This window comes from Callithrix jacchus, chromosome 3 (assembly GCF_049354715.1).
Source record: "Callithrix jacchus isolate 240 chromosome 3, calJac240_pri, whole genome shotgun sequence".
Taxonomy (NCBI): Eukaryota; Metazoa; Chordata; class Mammalia; order Primates; family Cebidae; genus Callithrix; species Callithrix jacchus.
The window spans coordinates 192,718,434-192,740,373 of NC_133504.1; the positions used below are offsets into that span (position 1 = coordinate 192,718,434).

Here is a 21,940-nt window from a genome sequence, read left to right on the forward strand (position 1 = left end):
CATGAGTAAAATGGTACTCCTGACTGAGCCCGCCCATCAATCAGTGGGAGCTCCTGGCCCCTTAAGGGAGCTCGTTATAAATTACGGGAACAGTCTGATTTTCCAACAAGCTTCATTTCCCAAATGCTAGGAAACATCCATGTCATCCTTATCACCAATTACACCCTGACCAGGAAAACAGAACCTGGTAACCGTGCGCTGTCACTAACTTAGAAACCGATTCACACTCATCTGTCTGTCCCGTCACACGCCCTGGAGGTTTTATTTTGAATTTAACAAAAATCTTACTTGCAAGTGATTTCTGTCCTAAACGTGAAACATAAAAAGTGCAAACAATGAGGCTGGTTGACGTTTTCTTAGTCAACACTCCAGTAGCTGTTAATACAATCACAACTCACAGACACCAAACTCCAGGGCTCTGAAGACTGGCATGGTCTTCTCAGGTGATAAAAGATTAAAGCAGGGGCTGGGCGTGGCGGCTCACGCCTGTAATCCCAGCATTTTGGGAGGCTGAGGAGGGTGGATCATGAGGTCCGGAGATCAAGACTATCCTGGCTAACATGGTGAAACCCCGTCTCTACTAAAAATAAAATAATTAGCTGGGTGTGGTGGCGTGCACCTGTAATCCCAGCTACTCAGGAGGCTGAGGCAGAAGAATTGCTTGAACCCGGGAGGAGGAGGCTGCAGTGAGCCGAGATCGCACCATTGCACTCCAGCCTGGGTAACAGAGCGAGACTCCATCTCAAAAAAAAAAAAAACAAGATGAAAGTGGATCTAGGAGCACCCGTGACACCCACACACTTACTTGGAAATGTCCTTGCTGTCCTGCTGCCAGGGAAACCGCACACTCCCGATGGCTGCCCGGTAGCAGTAGACGCCCAGCAGCCCCAGTGCCAGGGCAGCCTTGGACACAGGGGAACACCCCCTCTGCACCAACACAAAAACTACGAGGAGGGAGACGGCAGCCAGGACAGAGAGCTCGGCTTTGTGATCAGAGCTGAAATGAAATGGAAAATGCCAACATTACCACCAAACAGCAATGAGATCAATCTACACCCAGTGGCTTCCAAAGAACTGTATTAAAAATAGCTGATTTTCCCAAAAACCAAAAATTAAATGAAATCATCCATTTTTGTTTTCAAAGGTTCTTTGTTTTTTTTTGAGATGGAATTTAATGGCATGATCTCGGCTCACTGCAACCTCTGCCTCCCGGGTTCAAGCGATTCTCCTGCTTCAGCCTCTTGAATAGCTTGGATTACAGGCGGCCGCCGCCACCATGCCCAGCTAATTTATTTTAATTTTAGTGGAGATGGGGTTTCACTCTGTTGGCCAGGCTGTTCTAGAACTCCTGACCTTGTGATCCACCTGCCTCGGCCTCCCAAAGTGCTGGGATTACAGGCATGAGCCACCACACCCAGCCACAAAGGTTCTTAAAATATAACAAATAAAAGATGGTCAACCTCAGTGGGGTGTGGTGGCTCACACCTGCAATCCCAGCACTTTAGGATGCCGGGGTGGGAAGATCACTTGAGGCCAGGAATTTGAGACCAGCCTGAGCCACATGGTGAGACCTCATATTAAAAAAAAAAAAAAAAAAAAAAAAAAGACAGTCAACTTGAACTCTCATCACAAATGGGTCTGCCATCATCAGATCCAGATGCCCAGAGGCCAGGCAGTGACAGACTGAAAAAGCCTTCTGTCTCCTGGTACCCTCTCCGGGGGCAGCCCTGCCTCTACCAGCATGCAGCCGGCGCATGTCCTCTCTCCCACCTTCTCCCATTAACTCAGTAATGCACAGTCCAACCCTAACCCACCCGGCCTCTCACAGGGTTTGCTGTCATGCCCTCCTGGGTGAGGAGATGGTGCAGAGGTTGACAGCCCTCCAGAGGGCAGAGACTGAAGCCCTGACTGCGTCCTGGTAGTGCAGCACCAGCCAGCCCTGGCCTGAGTGTGAGGGCGGGGAAAGCCAGGCTCCCTTTGGTTTCATTCACTGCGACCCCCACTTCAAAGCCTCCCAGGATGGGAGGGGGAGACTGGGGCCACACAGGGTCCTGAGCCTCACCCGGGAGGGGGCACCTGGGTGTTTGTATATTGTTGCTTTTGAGATGGCACGTGTTTTTACACAATCCTCTGGATTTTTATAATAATAAGGTAGAACAATTATAACCATGTAATTGTTACTGACACAGAAGTTACATGAATGTGGGCTGTCCCAAAATACTGTAATATTTTCAGAGGATGGTTGATCTCGGGTAAGCAAAACTGTAGGTAAGGCGGGGCTCCTGCATCTAGGGTGGAAAGCCAGCCAATCCTCTCCTAATGCTTTAGTTTTCCAGAAAAGAAAGAAATGAGGTGTCAACAGTGCTATTTTGGGACACGGAGCTCCGTGACACCCCCGGCTGTGCTGCATGCCGAGCTGTGTCTGCGATGCTGGCATGCCCAGCACAACCTCCCACCAGCCTGTTCCCCTCCACTTCCTCACCTCTGGAGCAGGGACCCATCAAAGTCCTCTCTCCAGGGTTGCTCTGAAAAGGAGACGTGTGGGCACGCAGCAGGCAGACACCTGACGGATGTGACCAGTGACGACCTGGGTTACCAAGGCTTTAGTAATTTAGCCAATGCTTACCCTCCCACAAGAATGACTTAATTAGAAGGACCTGTAATTTCGCAGCTTCTGATGTAAATGTACGAGTATCTTCCGAAAGAACTGTGCCGCTAATGTGGGCCCAGGAGTCCTCCCGTGCTCACCAAGACTGAGTCTCATCATTCAGTTCCGTTTCTCCGCCTCAACAGGTATGAAGTCCCACCCTGTCCCTCAACTGAAGCTCTTCTCTTTTCCTTCTTACAGGAGTCTCTGCAGTGATGAGACCGCACCCTTGTCTGTTACTCGCCGCAGATACTGTTTCATTTTGCTGTTCTTCTATTACTTCAGTTTTCCTAAGTCTTCACTGCCAGACAATTAAAATGTAAAGCCGAGGCAAATCTTATTTTCCTGTCCTAGTTTCTTCTACTTATTTCAAGCCTTGCTTGAAATGATTTGCCGTACTTTCCTGGCGGGTTTCCAGTTATCAGTGAAAGGCTCAGGAGGTGGCTGAAGATTCCCCCACACAGCTCTGTCCCTTCAGGATGAGGAGAGAGAAAAGGGAGGGTGGAGAGGAGAACAGAGGGGAGCTAAGGGCAAAACTGGCCCACAGAGGCTGAGCCCACCTCGCCTGGCTGACCCTCCTTCCGGCTGCCTGGGGAGCATCAGCAGTGGGGTATGGCTCTGGGGAAGTGACACGGTTGAGTGTCTGCCTGCCGCAAATCTCACTGTGAATTTGGACCTCCAGGCCAGGTACGGTGGCTCACACCTATAATCCCAGCACTTTGAGAGGCCAAGGTGGGTGGATCACTTGAGGTCAGGAGTTTGAGACTAGCCCAGTCAACATGGTGACACCCCATCTCCACTAAAAACACAAAAATTAGCCAGGCACAGAGGTGGGCGCCTGTAGTCCCAGCTACTTGGGAGGCTGAGGCAGAAGAACCGCTTGAACCTGGGAGGGCAGAGGTTGGCTACAGTGAGCAGAGATCGTGCCACTGCACTCTATCCTGGGCGACACAGTGAAACTCTTGTTTCACAAAACAAAAAGAAATTAGACTGCCAGTGTTGGAGGTGAGCCGGTCATGGGGGCAGATCCCTCATAAATGGCTTGGTGCCAAGTTCGCGGTAATCAGTGCCTTCTCGCTCTGGTAGTTTACGACAGAGTTGGCGTCTAACAGCGCCTGACACCTCCCCCAACCCTCCCTTGCTCCTGCCCTGACTACGATGTGCTGGTTCCCGCTCTGCCCTCCGCCATGACTCAGTTTCCTTAGGCCTCTCCAGGAGCAGATGCCGACGCCATGCCTCCTGTAGAGCTGAGAGCCAAAGTGAACCTCTTTTCCTCATAAATGACCCAGGTACTTGTTTGTAGCAATGCAGGGACATCCTGACACAGGGAGACGCTGAGTGATAGGCGGGAGCATGGTGCGCGGGGGCACAGAGCCTGGGCACGGATGGGGCGTCCAGAGCAAGCCTGACCCCCAAATGACAGATTTACTATATAATGATCATTGAAACGTTTACAAGTTTCAATCATGAACAGTTACAGTGGTGCAGCACTAATAAATCACACCTATTAGGCCATCCCCCAAGTAAATTCTCCTTTCAACACTGATTCGTGGATTTTAGTATATTTTCCCATTTCTTCAGAGCTCAAATACTATCCCATTCTTAATATGAAAAATGGCCTCAATTTAGAAAAAGAAGAGCTTGGCAGGTGACCAGTCAGCTGCAGAAAGTCTGGCCCGTGGCCCTGGGCCCTTGCTCTCACCTGGTGAGCCAGTGGCCAAGGTCGGGCCGGTGGGCCCACTGCACACCTGTCTGGTTTAGGGAGCGCAGCAGCCGGCAGCAGGCCAGTATGAGCCACGGGCTGGCCAGGACCATCCACTTCTCGCTGCCGTGGAGCACTTCGGAGGGAGGGGGGCTGCCATGGCCTTTGCCTCGCTCCAGCACGTCACAGCCAGGCCCACCCTGCCATGCTGTTGCCACCCCGTCAAGCCCTTGTTCCACATGTAGGCCACACTGAGGCTCGCTGTCATCTCCCAGAAAGTAGTTTCTGTAGGTTTCTTGGCTCAGGGCTAGACACAGGGTATTTACAAGGAAGTACCAGGTCTGGTGCTCCTCCTCCACGAAGCTGCTGGCACCCAGGCTCAAGACGTGGCCCACCGTCCCTAACAGAATAAGAAGGTCTAGCTCTGACCACCTTGAGCTGGGATGAACCGGGTTCTGTAAAAGGGAAAGTGTGTTTTGTAAGAGACGGTCTGACAATTACACACATATTGCTGCATGTAAAGTCTCTGCTCACAGCAGAGGATGCCCTGGACACACCTGCTGTTCCTCACACCCAATACCCAGGCCCCTACCCTGGAACAGCCCCTTCTGCTCCAGTGGCACGGACCCTCCTTTTGGGACACAGCCTGGGGACAGCCTCTCTGCCCAGAACACAGCCTGCAGGAGCTGAGATGCCCTCGCCGCAGACAAGTGAACGCGGACACAGCATGGTCAGCCAGCTGTTCTCACACTGGACTGCAAATCCCAAGCTAAGTGACAAAGACTGAAAAGGGTCTGAACCCTCTGGGCAGTGATGGAGCCCAAAGAGCTTTCCCAGAGGCTCCTGGCCCTGGCCCTCCACACTCCCGCTTCTATGATCTCGAAGAGCCTAGGTCTTCAGATGGGTGTCGCCAGTTCCTGCTTCTTGAAACCGAAGAACCCCAAGAATACATCCCACCAAACCAGACCTCAAATTTCTCCATGAATATTCCAGAAATCCAGAAAGTTTCCACTAAAACGGTTAATTCTATTGAAATGACTAAGTTGGCAGCACTATCCCTTAAATATACTAACTTAAAGCGGTCAAAATTAAAGAAGAGGACTCAATTATTGACATTTATTCTTTCAATAACTATCTGGTGCATGCAGCTAGGTACTAATTCAATAGCGGGAGAGAGAGCATGAGCCCAGACAGGCCCGAGGTGCAAATGCAGGCACAGATCATCCTGGCTCCGAGGGAGTCTGTGGCCTGATGTGAGGGTCTCGGCCAGACACAGCACAGGGCCTCTGACTGCTGAAGGTGAGCGGGGATGGGGCTGCCCATGGTCGGAGTTGGTCAGACACTCAGCACGGGCCTCTGACGGTGGCTCAAGACAAGAGGGGATGGGGGCTGTGCAGGCTCAGAGTTGGTCAGACACTCAGCACGGGCCTCTGACAGCTCAAGGCGAGCAGGGATGGGGGCTGCGCAGGCTCGGAGTTGGTCAGACACTCAGCACGGGCCTCTGACAGCTCAAGGCAAGAGGGGATGGGGGCTGCCCACGGTTGGAGTTGGTCAGACACTCAGCACGGGCCTCTGACAGTGGCTCAAGACAAGAGGGGATGGGGGCTGCGCAGGGTTGCAGTGGGGCTCACAGGCCTGCTGCCACTGCCGTGGGTCCCTGGATCCTGGGCACTGTGGATCTGTGTGCTACCACCCACATCTTCCTCAGTGCCTCGCCATTACTCCCCAGCTAATGAATGAAGGTGTCCCAGGCCAAACACTAAGAATTCCAAGAGAAAACGTCAGCCTTGGAAAGAATCTGGACTTGATGAGGCAGGATGGACTCTGCAGACAGCAGGACGAATAGGGCGACCAAGTCTCCTTTTGGACCCTCCTGGGTGTCCAGGCCGACTGTCTCTTCTTCCCGGGGCTGCAGCTCCCACACCTCTGCTGGGAAGCTGTCTGATTCACACATCCCCTCAATGGGGGGGGTCTCATTCCTCTGTGACTGGCAGCTCTTCCCAATCACCTTTGCAACAGTTGCAGGAACCTCTCCTTCCAGCCAAGAATGAAGTCGTCTGCCCCAACGGCACAGATCTGAATGACACCCAGAGGCCTGGGATAAGCTGCCCCAAGTCCTCCCTGCCAACCCTTTCGAGGGCACTGCCAGCACTTGGCACACACCAGGTGTTCAACCAATGTCTGGTAAATGAAAGGCAGCCTGAAGTAACAAGAACAGCCTGAGCAGAAGGACCATGTCACATTCCCGGGCACCAACTGTACATACCTTCCTTCGGGGTTTTCCACCCACGAGCACGTTGGTCAGAACGGACACAATCACACAGAGCAGCGCCGAGGCCAGCACCATCACCCCACCTGCCGCCAGCCACGAGAGGCCACAGAAGTAGCACGAGCTCTCAGCTGAGGTGCACACAATGACATGAATGGCCGAAAGAACCAGGATCACCAAATAAAAGAGCAGAGAAAATCCAGGAGATGACAGTGGGACTTCCAGCTCAGCCTTTCTGTGCAGTGCCTGAGGGACGCTGAGCAGGAGCAGGGTGAGAACCTGGAACAGAGAAGCGGCAGCAGCGTCCACAGACTGCTGGGTTTGGAGAAACCTGCTTAAAAATAAGCCCAGCTCCTGCTCTCGTGTCAGCTGTCCACACAGTAAAATCAGAAAACAAACTCAGGAAAAGATTACTCCTAATTAACTGCCCCAAAACGCAGGGCGTGAATTTTTTTACCGCCTGTAGCAATACTGAGTGAGGCCAACTGACACCTGACAACACTGTCTTATCACGAATCGGGACACGCCGTGAAAGAGTTAAACAAGACAGCCGACATTTTCCCATTGTTAGTAACACAAATCTCTATCTTTAAAACGGTAACTATTTGGCTGAGTTATCAAACTAATGCAACACCTGAGCCATGACCGTGTGAGTATCTGTACCTCCAAGACCACGACAGTCCCCACCATCATCGAGTACATGTCGTACTGAGCCACCTGCGTGCTCAGGGACAAGCTCAGCGTCTTCAGGGCATCCAGGTATTGCCTGAGAACCTTGGAGCCCAGGTTCAACAGGACTTCTGATTGCTTCTCCTCCAAGTACAGTCTGATCCAGTTCCCATGCAATCTTTCTGACATTTTAAACTGCTCAAATCCAGGATCTATTAAGAAGACAGAAAGGTTACATGTGCACACACACCGCGGACATATACATACACACGTAATCTCAAAGTATTCATTTATTCACGGCACATGGCAAAGTCTTCACTTTTTAGACCTGACACTTAATGATGATGAACCATTCCTTCGGGTGGGGGGTGTGCAACGCCCCCCGTAAAGCCGGGGAAGCTGCCAGTGTGCATCCATCCACCCTCAGTCCTTGGCACACACCCCACAGACGACAGTGACCACCCCGTGCTGCCTGGTCTCGCTGCTCTTACTTCTTCCTCCGTTCTCTCTTTCCACTCTCTCCCTTTTGTCAACATGCAATATAAAAAGAATTCTGAAATGCATTATGTGAACAGTCAAGTTTTGTAGACTCTTTCCAACCCTTGCAGCACTGTCTGGGCCCTGGGCAGGCAGTGGCCTGACCCCTTTCCGCCACATGCACTTCCCCAGTGCAGACTGCCCTTCCTGCGCTCTAACATCCCCCGTTCTGCAGCCTGGGCCCTTCCTCATGTCCTCTCTGGAAAGGGAGAGCAGTTTCCAGCCCTCTCTGCTCAAAAGGGCGAGCTTTGCTGGGAGCATGGACACCCTGCCTCTGGATGGAGCCCTGCCCCCTGCTATGGCACTCGCTTTTAGACCACAGTGCCATGCTGCTCACGGGCACAGCTGTTGTCCTTCCTTTCCAAAGTGGCTGATGCGTGAGGCTCTGCCTGGACCACACCCTCTTGTGATTAGACGGGTCTGCAAAGTAAGAACTTGCTTCTCGAGACCCCCGGGGTTTGATATGCACTTCCTGTTCCAGAAGAGCCATGCCAAGGAGGGTCTCAGCTGTGCCTTTTGGCAGGCTCACCCCACCCTGAGGCTCTGCATGCCCCAGGCCTGCGGTCATCACAGCAAAGAGCTCCACAGGAGCTTGAGGCACTGAGGTCCAGGTCGCTGTGACACCAGGTCCCTGAGTGTGAACCTATACACCTGCAGGCCCACCCCACTGCTGCCAGCACCAGGTCACTAAGCGTGAACCCATACGCCTGCAGACCCACCCCACTGCTGCCAAGGTCACTAAGTGTGAACCCATACGCCTGCAGACCCACCCCACTGCTGCCAAGGTTACTAAGCGTGAACCCATACGCCTGCAGACCCACCCCACTGCTGCCGGCACCAAGTCCCTGAGCATGAACTCATTCACCTGCAGACCCATCCCACTGCTGCCGGCACCAGGTCACTAAGTGTGAACCATACACCTGCAGACCCACCCCACTGCTGCCGGCACCAAGTCCCTGAGCATGAACTCATTCACTTGCAGACCCACCCCACTGCTGCCAGCACCAGGTCACTAAGCGTGAACCCACATGCCTGCAGGCCCACCCCACTGCTGCTGGCACCCGGTGAACCTGCACCAGGTGCCAGTGGCCAGCACATTCTACAGGGCTCACTCGTTTCACCTCCCTAGCGACCCTATGAGGCAGGGATGAGCATCATAACTGTTCTCCAGAGGAGGCAACTGAGTCACAGAGCCAGTGAGTAACAGCTGCAAACGAGGCTCAGGCAGTCTGGTTCCAGGGCTAGCACCCTTCACTGCTACAGCCACCACCCTGGAGTGGGGGACGCCTGGGTCCACACCCCCCCACCCCAGAGTTACAGAGACAAGGGTACTTGTGTCTACACCCCACTGCCTCTCTATCAGGAAGTTGCAGAGCTATGGGGGGGTGCATCTGTGCATGCAGTGAAGCAAATATCCACAGAGCATGGACTATGTGCCAGGCACTGTGCCAGGCACTGTGCCAAGGGAAAGACACACCATGGCGAGCAAGCGGGCGCAAGCCCTGCCTGATGGGGCCTGGAGCCAGCAGGACTCACGGGCACGCATGCACACACACATGTAGTTACTGTGACTGCATTACGTCTGTAATTAGAAGTTTCCTATGAAGGGAAAGTAGAGGGAACCAGTCAGGGATTTTTGGTAATGGGGAGGAACCGATGTTAGATTGGGAGTGGGCCCGTAAACATCAGGAAGGTCTCAATTAAGCTGAAATGTAAAGGGTGCCCAGGAATTCACCAGGCAAACTACTGGAGGAAGAGCATCGAGTTGATGGGAACAGCATGTGCAAAAGTCCAGAGGCAAGAAAAAGCAGGTCCCACTACACAGAGAGCTGGGTGGGCACGACACCTCCCATAGACTAGATGCCCCCAAAGGGCTGCAGGGCCTGGTTGTGACACCCCCCATGGACTGGACACACCCAAAGGGCTATGGCGCCTCCCATGGACTGGACATCACCTAAGGGCTGCAGGGCCTGGCTGTGGCACCTCCAATGGACTGGACGCCCCCGAAGGGCTGTGGCTGTGACACCTCCCACGGACTGGACACCCCCGAAGGGCTGTGGTTGTGACACCCCCCATGAACTGGACACACCCAAAGGGCTGTGGCTGTGGCACCTCCCATGGACTGGACACACCCGAAGGGCTGCAGCTGTGGCGCCTCCCACGGACTGGACACCCCCGAAGGGCTGTGGCGCCTCCCATGGACTGGACGCCCCCAAAGGGCTGTGGCTGTGGCACCTCCAATGGACTGGACGCCCCCAAAGGGCTATAGGGCCTGGCTGTGGGTTCTAAAATGTATTTCAGTGTCAGAACATGTACCCCATTTTGTTTTAGGAAATGTGACTCCCAATGGTGTAGACAATGAGCCGCCAAGGGGGTACAGATGCGGCAGCTGTGCTTTCAGTCAAGGGAGGCACCGACACTGGCTCCTCCCACATCCTCTGCAGCTCTCAACTCCCCCCAGCCGCTACTTCTGAAACAGGCAAATAATCCTTCCACTGGTGTTTTGGTTTTGTTGGTGTTTTTGCTGCTCTTAGCATAGAAAAAAGGACACGAGCACAAAACCATCAATGTGAAAGCTACCAAACTCATACTATTTTAGGAAAAAACAGAAGTACAAGTCACTGTCATCCCTGGTCTTGACTAAATGTCTATACGGCCAGGCCTCACAGCTCCCAAAGTCCCGCACCTGGCCACCTCATGGGGTGAGAGCTGGTGCTCGGTCGGGCCTCTCGCCACCCGCCAGGTCTGCTTCCCAGCCACTCCTTGGCTGGCAGGGGTTGTCTTCCACAAGTGCCTCTAGGAGGCTGGTTTACGTCTCAGCGAAAACTTGTGGGTGTTCACTCTGTTTGGTAGTAATAACATCCTGCTACTTCAAGCAGGGAAATCTGCCAACACCACATTAACTGCTGCCTCAGAATAGGAGTCGACTTCTCCAGGCCCTCAAAGGAGTCCCTGTGCCAAACGTTCTTCTCTGATGAACGTGGCTGTGTCAGAGTCGACTACCTGAAGACGTCCCAGGAAGACAAACGTTCCTCTCCTGGACCCTTCCTGTCAGCTTGCACCTGTCCCCGGCACCTCTCTTGGCCCCACACCCACCTCAGACGACTCCACCTCCAACTCCCATTAGAGTTGCTGTGTCTGCTGCTTACGGCTCTTGCCCGCCCCAGCACCAGCCAGGCCCTCCCCCACTCTCCATCTGACAAAGCCACTCATCACCCCACATGGCCAGATCCAAAGCTCGGTTCTCCATTCCTGATTTCAATCAATAATACCAGCCTTTGAGGCAGCTGCCCACACCCTGCTTCCTGAAATGACTTCTTTACATGCTTCCTGGACACCAACACTCCCACCCACGAGCACCTGCCTTGCAGACCTGGTCCTTCTAAGTCATGCCCTCCCGAGGAAATGACTACTCTGTTCTTTCGCTTTCAGCTGAAATCCCTGGAGTCCTACTTAACACCTCTGCTCTGCTCATACCTAATATCTCAGCACAGGAGCAAGTCCTGTCTTCATGATCTTCAAAATATATCCAGAATGCAACCACCTCTCCACCACCCCTGCCTGAGCCCTGGCCACCCTCACCTCTCACAGAAGTACAGCCACTGCCTCCTGACTAGTCTCCTCTGACAGCACAAAGCAGAATCCTCCATGAGGATACCCGAGACAGCCTTTGAAAATGCAAGTGGAAGACTCCTGGCTCTCACCAAACCCTGCAGTAGCTCCCGTTTCACTCAGAAGGAAGGCGAAAGTCCCTCCAGTGCCTAAAGGCCCTCATATCTCGATGCCACATCCTCTGCCCTCCCATCCCACATCGGCCCCTGCTCTGACCGTTCCCTGAACGTGCGCCCATAGAGGACCCTGTCTGCTGATCCCACAGCCTGTAATGTGCCCTCCCAGATGGCCAGTGGCTCCCACCTGCTTCACTTCCCACCCCAGGCCTGGTGACTCTTTTCCTAAGTTACTCATCGCCACTGGGCATCTGTCACTGTTCCTTTTCTCTCCTTCCACTAGAAGGTTCAAAGAGGGTGGAGCCTCATACTGCTCAATGCTCTGTCTCCAGTGCCTGAAACAGCCCCTCATTCATAACAAGGTCTCGGTAAACAGTTGTTGAATGAATAAATTTATGAAAGAACTTTAATGAGATAACCGCATCTGAGGGTGTTGCCAGTGGTGATGGTTAGAAGTTCTAAAAAAACAGGAACACAATCTGTATAATCCAAGAGTGGTGACGGCAAAATATTCCTGCGCCAAACTGCATACCACAGAAACACACACACATTTATGACAGTTTAGAAACGGGCTGCTGACTGACCTTTTTCATATGACGGGACATTCTCTTGCAACAGTTTGCTAAGCTGCACTGTATTCAGATGTAAAAATCTCAACTGCTCTCTCATGGGTTTTCCTTCCACGACTGGGAACAGAAGGCTCCCCACGCTGTCTTTTGGAATCGGCAAGCCAAGTGCTATCGCTAGTGTCGCAGCCACGTCCGTCTGCTGGACACGCGTTGGATGTCGGACATCACCTACGAAAAAGAAAATATTTTAAGTAACAGACTTCGAGAAAGTGTAAGACGGCAGTCATTCTTTTTTTTTTTGAGACGGAGTTTCGCTCTTGTTACCCAGGCTGGAGTGCAATGGCGCGATCTCGGCTCACCGCAACCTCCACCTCCTGGGTTCAGGCAATTCTCCTGCCTCAGCCTCCTGAGTAGCTGGGATTACAGGCATGCGCCACCGTGCCCAGCTAATTTTTTGTATTTTTAGTAGAGACGGGGTTTCACCATGCTGACCAGGATGGTCTCGATCTCTTGACCTCATGATCCACCCGCCTCGGCCTCCCAAAGTGCTGGGATTACAGGCGTGAGCCACCGCGCCCGGCCCGGTAGTCATTCTTGAATCAGACCTTCTGCAACTAGCACAAGCCAAATGATCCGTCTCTTCAGGCCATTCAACACGGAATCGTAGAGGAATCACCTCGCTGCTCGCTGTATGGATGCTGAACCCATTCCACACCAGGGACAGTGTCTTCCCTTCAGAAGCCTGTAGTACGCTGGGAGACTCACGTGAGGAGTTCCACACAGTGAGTGCTATGGAGCACAGGCTGAACACAGAGGAAGCAGGTGATCCAGCAGACACAGAGGGACCGTCACTTTGACAAGGTCAACAGCCAACCCAAGAATGAAGTGAGGGAGGGAGGGATCACTGACAGCCCTGCCCCTCTGGACTTGGCGCATCCATGCTCTGCCCTCTATGAGCACACACGCTTATGGAGAAAATGAACCCTTCACAGCTCCTGAGAAGTTGTGGGAGCTTCTAATGGGGGAGGGCGGAATGAGGCGGGTTCAGCTGGCCCAGGTGCTCTAATCAGCCTGGACGAGCTAGACATCTGCCTACCGGCTAAAGCTCTTCAAGCCACAACAGTAGTGGCCATCCTACTACCTCCTTGCAAGGAGAATGGCTGTGAAGTCAGCTCAACGGGCCCGGGCCACTGCTCTGTTACCCTCCACTACGATTTCGGAGGAGAAAATCAACCTGGCCGGAGTGTTTTCATCTGTAAAGACAGGAAACAGCTCCACACCACAGAAGGTCAACACACTCCTGCAGGGCACCGGGAGGGCCCAGGACAGCTGCTCAGGACAGGTGGTGCATGAGGAGGTGAGTCTGCAGAGGTTGTACTTTGTGGTCATTTTTTGTCGTAGGGGATTTTTCTTTTTAATTTGGTCAAATTTATTAATCAGGTCTCGGGCAACTCTCTAACGATGGCTTCCTGGTCATGCTCAGAAGGAACCTTCCACTCCACTGTGGCCGTTTTCTTCTAGTACTTCTTTCTTCTAGTATTTTCTGAACTTAAGCGCTTTGAGCTGACACAAAAAGTAAAACACAAAAACAAAAACAAATCCACCTTAAATTGCTTTTGACCCTCATACTGGTAGTGGCAGTGCTGGCAATTATCATTCTGAGACTATTGTGTGTCTACTGGGGATAAAGCAAGTGAGTCATTATGTGAGATTCTATCACATCTGGAGTTGTTGACAACTAAGATTCTAAAGTTAGGAAGAAGAAAGTACAGATGTAAGACCTAAGAAATTAATTTCACAGTTTTGAAGGTGAACTGGAAATACTGATATAAACACAAGATCATTTTATCCTAAAAAAAATTTCTTCTTTGTGTCTAGAAACAATGACCAACCCAGTATCAGTGAGCACCTCTAGCTCTGAGACAGTGGTCTTGAAATACCGCGCTTTCCACCAAAAAGAAGTAGGGCATCTTGGAGAAACAGCTGATTGTAGGTCTCAAGAAGGAAATGTCCAACAAGTAAACTGCAGTCAAATAAGAGTTTTGGGGTGGGGCACTATAGATTAACAGAGACTTAAGAGACACATAAACAAGTCACAAAGCATAGATCTTATTTGTACCCTGATTCAAACAAACTAAACAGCTAAAGAGAGGGAGAGACAGACACTGGAGATATGAACATTATTTGATGATATTAAGGAATTAACACAATTTAAAAATGCGACAAGGGTATCAAGATTATGGGGATAAAGAGCACCTATCTTTAGAGACCTGCTTCTAAAAAATGAAGGAAAAGGGAAATGAGTGTGGGCACAGATGAAAGAAGATTTGCTTTAACTGGCCAGTAAGTAGTGAAGCTGGACTTCAGGGTTTATTACACGACTCTGACTACTGCTCTGTGTCTAAAATTTTCCATACCTGAGTATCGTAAAGACATGAACATGCTTTGATCTGGAAGGACACGGCTGTAAAGAGTAAGGCAGAGAGTCGGCTGAGTATCGTAAAGACATGAACATGTTTTCATCTGGAAGGACACGGCTGTAAAGAGTAAGGCAGAGAGTCGGCTGAGTATATTAAAGACATGAACATGCTTTGATCTGGAAGGACATGGCTGTGAAGAGTAAGGCAGAGAGTCGGCTGAGTATCGTAAAGACATGAACATGCTTTGATCTGGAAGGACATGGCTGTAAAGAGTAAGGCAGAGAGTCGGCTGAGTATCGTAAAGACATGAACATGCTTTGATCTGGAAGGACATTGCTGTAAAGAGTAAGGCAGAGAGTCGGCTGAGTATCGTAAAGACATGAACATGTTTTGATCTGGAAGGACACGGCTGTAAAGAGTAAGGCAGAGAGTCAGCTGAGTATCGTAAAGACATGAACATGCTTTCATCTGGAAGGACACGGCTGTAAAGAGTAAGGCAGAGAGTCGGCTGAGTATCGTAAAGACATGAACATGCTTTCATCTGGAAGGACATTGCTGTAAAGAGTAAGGCAGAGAGTCGGCTGAGTATCGTAAAGACATGAACATGCTTTGATCTGGAAGGACATTGCTGTAAAGAGTAAGGCAGAGAGTCGGCTGAGTATCGTAAAGACATGAACATGCTTTGATCTGGAAGGACACGGCTGTAAAGAGTAAGGCAGAGAGTCGGCTGAGTATCGTAAAGACATGAACATGCTTTGATCTGGAAGGACATTGCTGTAAAGAGTAAGGCAGAGAGTCGGCTGAGTATCGTAAAGACATGAACATGTTTTGATCTGGATGGACACGGCTGTAAAGAGTAAGGCAGAGAGTCGGCTGAGTATCGTAAAGACATGAACATGTTTTGATCTGGAAGGACACGGCTGTAAAGAGTAAGGCAGAGAGTCGGCTGAGTACCGTAAAGACATGAACATGCTTTGATCTGGAAGGACACGGCTGTAAAGAGTAAGGCAGAGAGTCGGCATTACCTTTTTCCGGAAGGTCAGCGGGGGTACTGCCATCATTAATCAAACACCATGTCTTTTCTGCACTCATCTGAGATGCCACCTTTATCACCAAATCCCCAATACACTAAGGTCTATTTTTGGCCTCTTGATTTGCTTCTTTGATTGGTTTGTGACCTTGCCTGCACGTACTATTTTAATAACTGTAATTCTGAAACACAAACACAGGGTAGGCCACATGATAGAGTGGACTGTGCCCCACAGACGATGAGGGGCTATGAAAGAAGCTCCAGCACTTCAGAAAACCATTCCCACAGGCCAGCAGCAACTTCACCCCGTCTCCACCTCCACTGGCTCAGCTGCAGAATCTAAGCATTGGATCCACAAATGATAAAGCATCCACTAGGTGCCAGGCACCACTGCTGACTTGGCGGTAAAACAACAAATACAGTCAAACATTCTAGTAGCAAGAGGCCAAAATTACAACAGACCTGCTCTGCCGTTGGTGGACATCCAGGAACAGGCATGCCCTCCTTCCCAACCCCCTTGACTCTGGAGTGGCCAGACCTGTGCTGCTCACAGGGGGAGGTGAGCAATCTGGGAGTGGGCAGTAGTGGGCTGAGGGTCTCTGAAGTCACTCACTACACAATCCAAAACTGTTTATTTTCAAAATAACAGACACTTTAACATTTATTTTTATTAACATAAGAAACCTAAACAAAAATCTGCATGCTTTTTTTTTTTTCTTTGAGAAAGAGTCTTGCTCTGTTGCCCAGGCTGGTGTGTAGTGGCGCGATCTCAGCTCACTGTAATCTCCGCCTCCCAGGTTCAAGTGATTCTCCTGCCTCAGCCTCCTGAGTAGCTTGGAATACAGGTGCCCACCACAACGCCTGACTAAGTTTTTGTATTTTTAGTAGAGACAGGGTTTCACCATGTTAGCTAGGATGGTCTCAATCTCCTGACCTCATGATCCGCCCACGTCGGCCTCCCAAGGTTGCTTGCATTTTTAAGATAAAAATCCTTCAGAACTATTGGGAATAGTGTTAAGAGTAGCTCCATGAACTTGCTCATCAATGAAAGAAGCATAAATGGCAAAAATGTTTAAAACCACCACTACCACCATTCACAGTCTCTGGAAATAGTCCAGAAGTACAGAACAAATGAAGAAATCTTTATTCAAGAAAATCTGCTAGGCTTTGGTAAGAAACACAGGAATCTGGAGACCTTGAGCCGTGGCCTGCTCCCTCCCTCCCTCCCTCCCTCCCTCCCCAGGGGGCAAAAACTTCCCTCTGGCGGGTGACGCCTAGAACACAGAGCTCCCTTTCCCCCAGCTCTGGATGGAGGGTTATGCGATCTCCCTCTCATCTTCCCCTGCTCATGTTTCCCTCATCAAATAGAGGATTCTCTTCAAATAGAGAATATCAATAAAGAGATAGAAAAAAAAATTTTTTTAAGCAACAAATGAAACCATGGAGTTAAAAAAATGATAACTAAATCAGAAAATTCACTAAAGGGGTTTAACAATAATAGACTTGAATTTGCAGAAGAACCAGCAATGTAAAGACAGACTAACAGAGATGATGCAATCCAGAGAATAGAGAGAAAATTTCCAAATCTGATGAAGCACATTAACCCACACACACAAGAAGCTCAATGAAGTCCAAGTTGAAAAAATACAAAATATAAATACATGATAGTAAAAATGCTAAAAGACAAAGAAATGGGAAACCCAATTAGACTAAGACTTGCCTTTTCCTTGGAAACCATGGAGGCCAGAAGGCAGTAGGACAGCATACTCAAAGTGCTGAAGGAAAAAAGTCAACCCAGTCTTACGGTCGGCAAAACCATCTTTCCAAACAGAAGACTGAATAGACATCCCAGATTTCTTCAAAACAAAAAATTCTTTGCCAGCAAATCTGCCTTACAAGAAATACTAAAAGAAATTCTTCAGACTGAAAGCAAGTGACTCCAGATTAAATTTCAGATAAATAAAAAAGCAAAGAGCATCAGTGAAGGTAATTTTATAATTATGAAACACAGTATAAAAGCATTTCTTCTTTCCTGTCCTGATTTAAAATTATATGAATCCATATCGATATAATCAAGTCATCAATTTATAACATATGGAAAAGCAATGCATTTGACAATAACAGCACAGAGATAGCAGATGGGGGCATAGCTATACAGGAATAAGAAAACGACCCCAGATGAAAATATATATCCACGCAAAAAGCTGTACACAAATGATCACAGCATCATCGTTCATCATAGGCAAAAAGTGGAAAGAACCCAAATGTCCATCAACTGATGAACAGTAAGTCGATATGTTAAATCCATGCAATGGATTACTATGTGGTAACAAAAGAAATGAAGTCTTGGCCGGTGTGGTGGCTCACGCCTGTAATCCCAGCACTTTGGGAGGCCAAGGCAAGTGGATCACTAGGTCAGGAGATCAAGACCATCCTGGCCAACACGGTGAAACCTCATCTCTACTAAAAATTCAAAAAATTAGCCGGGCGTGGTAGTGAGCGCTTGTAGTTCCAGCTACTCAGGAGGCTGAGGCAGGAGAATCACTTGAACCTGGGAGGCAGAGGTTGCAGGGAGTGAGCCGAGATTGCAACACTGTACTCTAGCCTGGGTGACAGAGCGAGACTCTGTCTCAAAAAAAAAAAAAAGAAATGCAGTCTTGATAAATGCTGTAACTATGAACCTGGAAGAACAGTATCCTACATGAAAGAAGCCAGGCACACGTGACCATACGGTTCCGTTTACACAAAACATGCAGAAGAGGCAAATCCACAGACAAAGATGGTGATTGCCCAGGGCTGGGGGAGGAAGCAAACTGGGGTGGTGACTGCAGAAGAGTACGGGGCTTCTTTCTGAGGTGAGGACAATGTTGTAAAATTGACTATGATGACAGTTGCCCAGTGCTGTGAATACATGAGGTACAGTCCCAGCTCATAAAACGAGCCTGATGAGAATATACAAAACAGAACAGAGCCCACTCTCAGGACTGAGCTGGTGACGTGAGCAGCAGCTGCCCCACCACTCCTAGCTCTGCTCAGGTCAGACATTCTAGATGAAGAGGCTTCATAAAAAGACAGAAGAGGTCAAGTGGAGATGCTTCCCCAACTAATTCTCACTTAAGTGAAAGGGCCATTCATTCAGCAAATACCTGTTGGCACTTGTCACGTGGCAGGCAACGTTTCTGGCTCTGGGCAAGCAGTGACGGCTCTAGGCAAAGTAGACACGGTCTGTCTTCATCCGGCTTAAAGTATAACATGGAGGCAGACATTACACGAACCCCATAAACCAACAAAATCCCACCAGTAAGTCTGCAATGATAAGCTATGCTTTATGATGAATGGGGACAGCTCGAGAGAGAAATCTGACCCGTGTGGGGCCTATCCATGGCATTTACAACCACAGAAGCAGATGAGACAATATCTCCAGGGCAAATGCAGAACCAAACAAGAAGGCAGTCCAGTAAAAAAGAGCCGGGAAAGGAAACTAGGTCAGCAAAGAGGTTAAGATAGCAAAGGAGAGAGGCAGGAGGAAAATCAGAGAGAGGTGAGGTCCCAGAAACTACGGGACAAGCAGCACTGAGGGTGCTGTGGGGCCACTGAGAGCAGCGCCTGAAAGTGTCTGCTGTGCTCGAATGCTGAGCTCACCCGGTGTGAGCTGGTGAAGTGTGGCAACAGAAGCCAGGCGCAAGTGGAAGGCAGGCCGCCGATGGGACATCAAGGCCACGAGGGCAGAGTGGGTAGCCTGGTGGCTGAATCAGGGCGCAGGTCAAAGTGGGGTGGGTGTATGTCTGGGGCGTGTCTCAATATTGAGAGATGGGGCCTCTGTCTGTCCTGCTCTGGCTGAGTCCCGTAACTCTTGTTGACATTGCAGTTCAGTATATATGGTTTTCAATAATGCAAACTTTTTAAAAAAGCCAAGGTATTCATGTTTCCTTCAGTTCATACATGCTGTCCGGATGTCTCTGAGCTACTGGCAATTTTTCTTCAACAGTTCCAGATATCCAGGCAGCAACATTCATACAACAAAATTCTGATGAAGAATATTTGTATTTTAAGGATTAGGGGACAGAATGTAAACTTCAGATCCCGAAAGCCTTTTGCCCCATCACTTTTCATTCTCGCATTGCTCAGGGGATGTCAACCTTATGGAGCTTCTAAAAAACGGGTTTTCAGCCGGGCGCAGTAGCTCACGCCTATAATCACTTTGGGAGGCTGAGGCGGGTGGATCACAAGGTCAAGAGATGGAGACCATCCTGGTCAACATGGTGAAACCCTGTCTCTACTAAAAATACAAAAATTAACTGGGCATGGTGGCGTGTGCCTGTAGTCCCAGCTACTCAGGAGGCTGAGGCAGGAGAATTGCCTGAACCCAGAAGGCAGAGGTTGCGGTGAGCCGAGATCATGCCATTGCACTCCAGCCTGGGTCACAAGAGCGAAACTCCGTCTCAAAAAAAAGAAACAAAAAACGGGTTTTCAAAATTAAAATCTACAGAAAACAAATATACGGCAGTTTCCAAATGTTGCCATTCCTAAATTCTTACCAGGTTTCCTTTCAAACGCAGAACTGATTAGAATCAGAGGTGTGTTCACTTCCTCCATGGAAGAGGCCCCGTGACTTCCTGTTTCAGACATGCCGTGGTCCCCACAAAGGACCAGCAAACTGGGCAAAGCCACCTCTCTCTCCTGTAAGGCCAAGGAAAACATTTCAACTGCGCTCAGACTGAAGAGAGCACATCATCTCGGGAAGACGACTTTAGGTTTCAGCTTTACTTGACAGAGCTTTGGCTCTTTCTCAATGAATTAGACTTTTTTTCCTATGAGCTCACAGCCAGATGGCAGGGTCACAGTCAAATAATGTCACAAACGAAGTTCACAGAATCGTACGCAGCTCATGGAACACAGCAGGTTGCATTCATGCCCTTGGATGGCAAACGGTTTGTATCAAGCTGTGAGACTCTGGACACATTATACTCTGTGCCTTAGTCGCCTCATCTGTCAAATGGAGACACAGATGGAATCTCTTTCACAGGACTGCTGTGAGAAGACAACACACAGCACAAGGCAAGAGCTCTGAGCCACATGGGGGGCACCCACCAGGCTTCTCTGCCCCTGGGGCTCCAGCCACACAGCCTTTGCTGCTCCGGGACATGCCAGGCAGGCTGTGCTCCACTTGGAACACCCCTGCAGAGCCCGCATGGTTTGCCCCTCCCTCCCTTCAAGTCTCCGCTCACCCTGCACACCTCCTCCGGGAAGACTTCTCCCAACATGCTGTTGAAAGGCCCTCCTCCTGCCCTGTGTTTCTGCAGCACCCATCACCTCCTCACATACTTATTTTCTCATGCTTCTTGTTCGTCTCTCCTGGCTAGAACGTGAGCTTCACAAGGGATTACTGACTGTTTGACTGACACATTCAAATGTGTGGACAGAAAGAGGGATACAGAAGGCATTCAGGAGGTATCAGGAATGAATGCCTACATGGGTAGGGAAGAGCCCTGCTCTTCAGCAGGGCTGCTGGGAAGACAGAGTCAGTGCGGTGGACACTGAGATGGTGCTGCACGTGGCACGGGGCCCCTGGCTGGCAGAGTGATGGTGGATGTTCACACAGGCCCCCTGTATTCATAACAGTTGTATTTATTCTAGGAAATATCCAGGCGAAACATCACCACACAACGTACAACAGAAAGCTCACCTTTGACAGCAGCGAGGTGTGGATTTTCATCAGCACGCTGTCCATCTCGCTCAGCTTGCGTCCAATCAGGGGGCTGCTGGGCCCTGAAATGTGGCCAATGTGGTCCAGCCCCAGGTAGTGGAGGATTAACATGTCCCAATCTCCTCTTTTTAATACTTTATCCAAATGCCTCGTGACATTATTATCCACCTTTGAAGGGGAAACACACGTATAAACAGCTCACCTAATTTCTCTGGATCTTCATTCCCTGGGGAAAAGGCAACAGTCATCTTAAAATCTAGGGGTTTATTCTGGTAACAGGATTTGGGGGGAGGTGAAAGACAACAAAATCTCTATCATTAAAAGTAAATAAACAGGGCTGGGTGCGGTGGCTCACGCCTATAATCCCAGCACTTTGGGAGGCTGAGGCGAGTGTATCACGAGGTCAAGAGATCAAGACCATCCTGGTCAATGAGGTGAAACCCCATCTCTACTCAAAATATAAAAATTAGCTGGGCATGGTGGTGTGTGCCTGTAATCACAGCTACTCGGGAGGCTGAGGCAGGAGAATTGCTTGAACCCAGGAGGTGGAGGTTGCAGTGAGCCGAGATCGCGCCATTGCACTCCAGCCTGGGTAACAACAGTGAAACTCCGTCTCAAAAAAAAAAAAAAAAAAGTAAATAAACAGGCTGGACACAGCAATT

At 50.1% G+C, this 21,940-nt stretch overlaps 1 protein-coding gene and 1 long non-coding RNA gene across 9 annotated transcripts in view; one reads left to right on the forward strand and one right to left on the reverse strand.

Moving 5' to 3' along the window:
- The window catches only part of PIGG (phosphatidylinositol glycan anchor biosynthesis class G (EMM blood group)), a 45,678-nt gene that overhangs the window by 14,426 nt on the left and 9,312 nt on the right, over positions 1 to 21,940 (reverse strand). For 2 of the 8 annotated variants that reach the window (XM_008993740.5, XM_002746062.5), the window contains exons 4-10: positions 21,258 to 21,446; positions 20,110 to 20,251; positions 12,137 to 12,349; positions 7,282 to 7,499; positions 6,616 to 6,897; positions 4,350 to 4,804; positions 806 to 997 (exon numbers count right to left, since the gene is read on the reverse strand). In XM_008993740.5, the coding sequence (XP_008991988.4) occupies positions 806 to 997; positions 4,350 to 4,804; positions 6,616 to 6,897; positions 7,282 to 7,499; positions 12,137 to 12,349; positions 20,110 to 20,251; positions 21,258 to 21,446 (1,691 nt within the window). Of the gene's footprint in view, positions 1 to 805; positions 998 to 4,349; positions 4,805 to 5,458; positions 6,569 to 6,615; positions 6,898 to 7,281; positions 7,500 to 12,136; positions 12,350 to 20,109; positions 20,252 to 21,257; positions 21,447 to 21,940 lie in introns of those variants that run through there. The other 6 variants (XR_013533247.1, XR_013533246.1, XR_013533249.1 and 3 more) reach the window with 4 other exon arrangements.
- On the forward strand, positions 2,463 to 2,987 carry LOC144581858 (uncharacterized). Its single transcript, XR_013533266.1, has 2 exons — positions 2,463 to 2,685; positions 2,849 to 2,987. It is a non-coding gene; the product is annotated as an uncharacterized LOC144581858 (long non-coding RNA).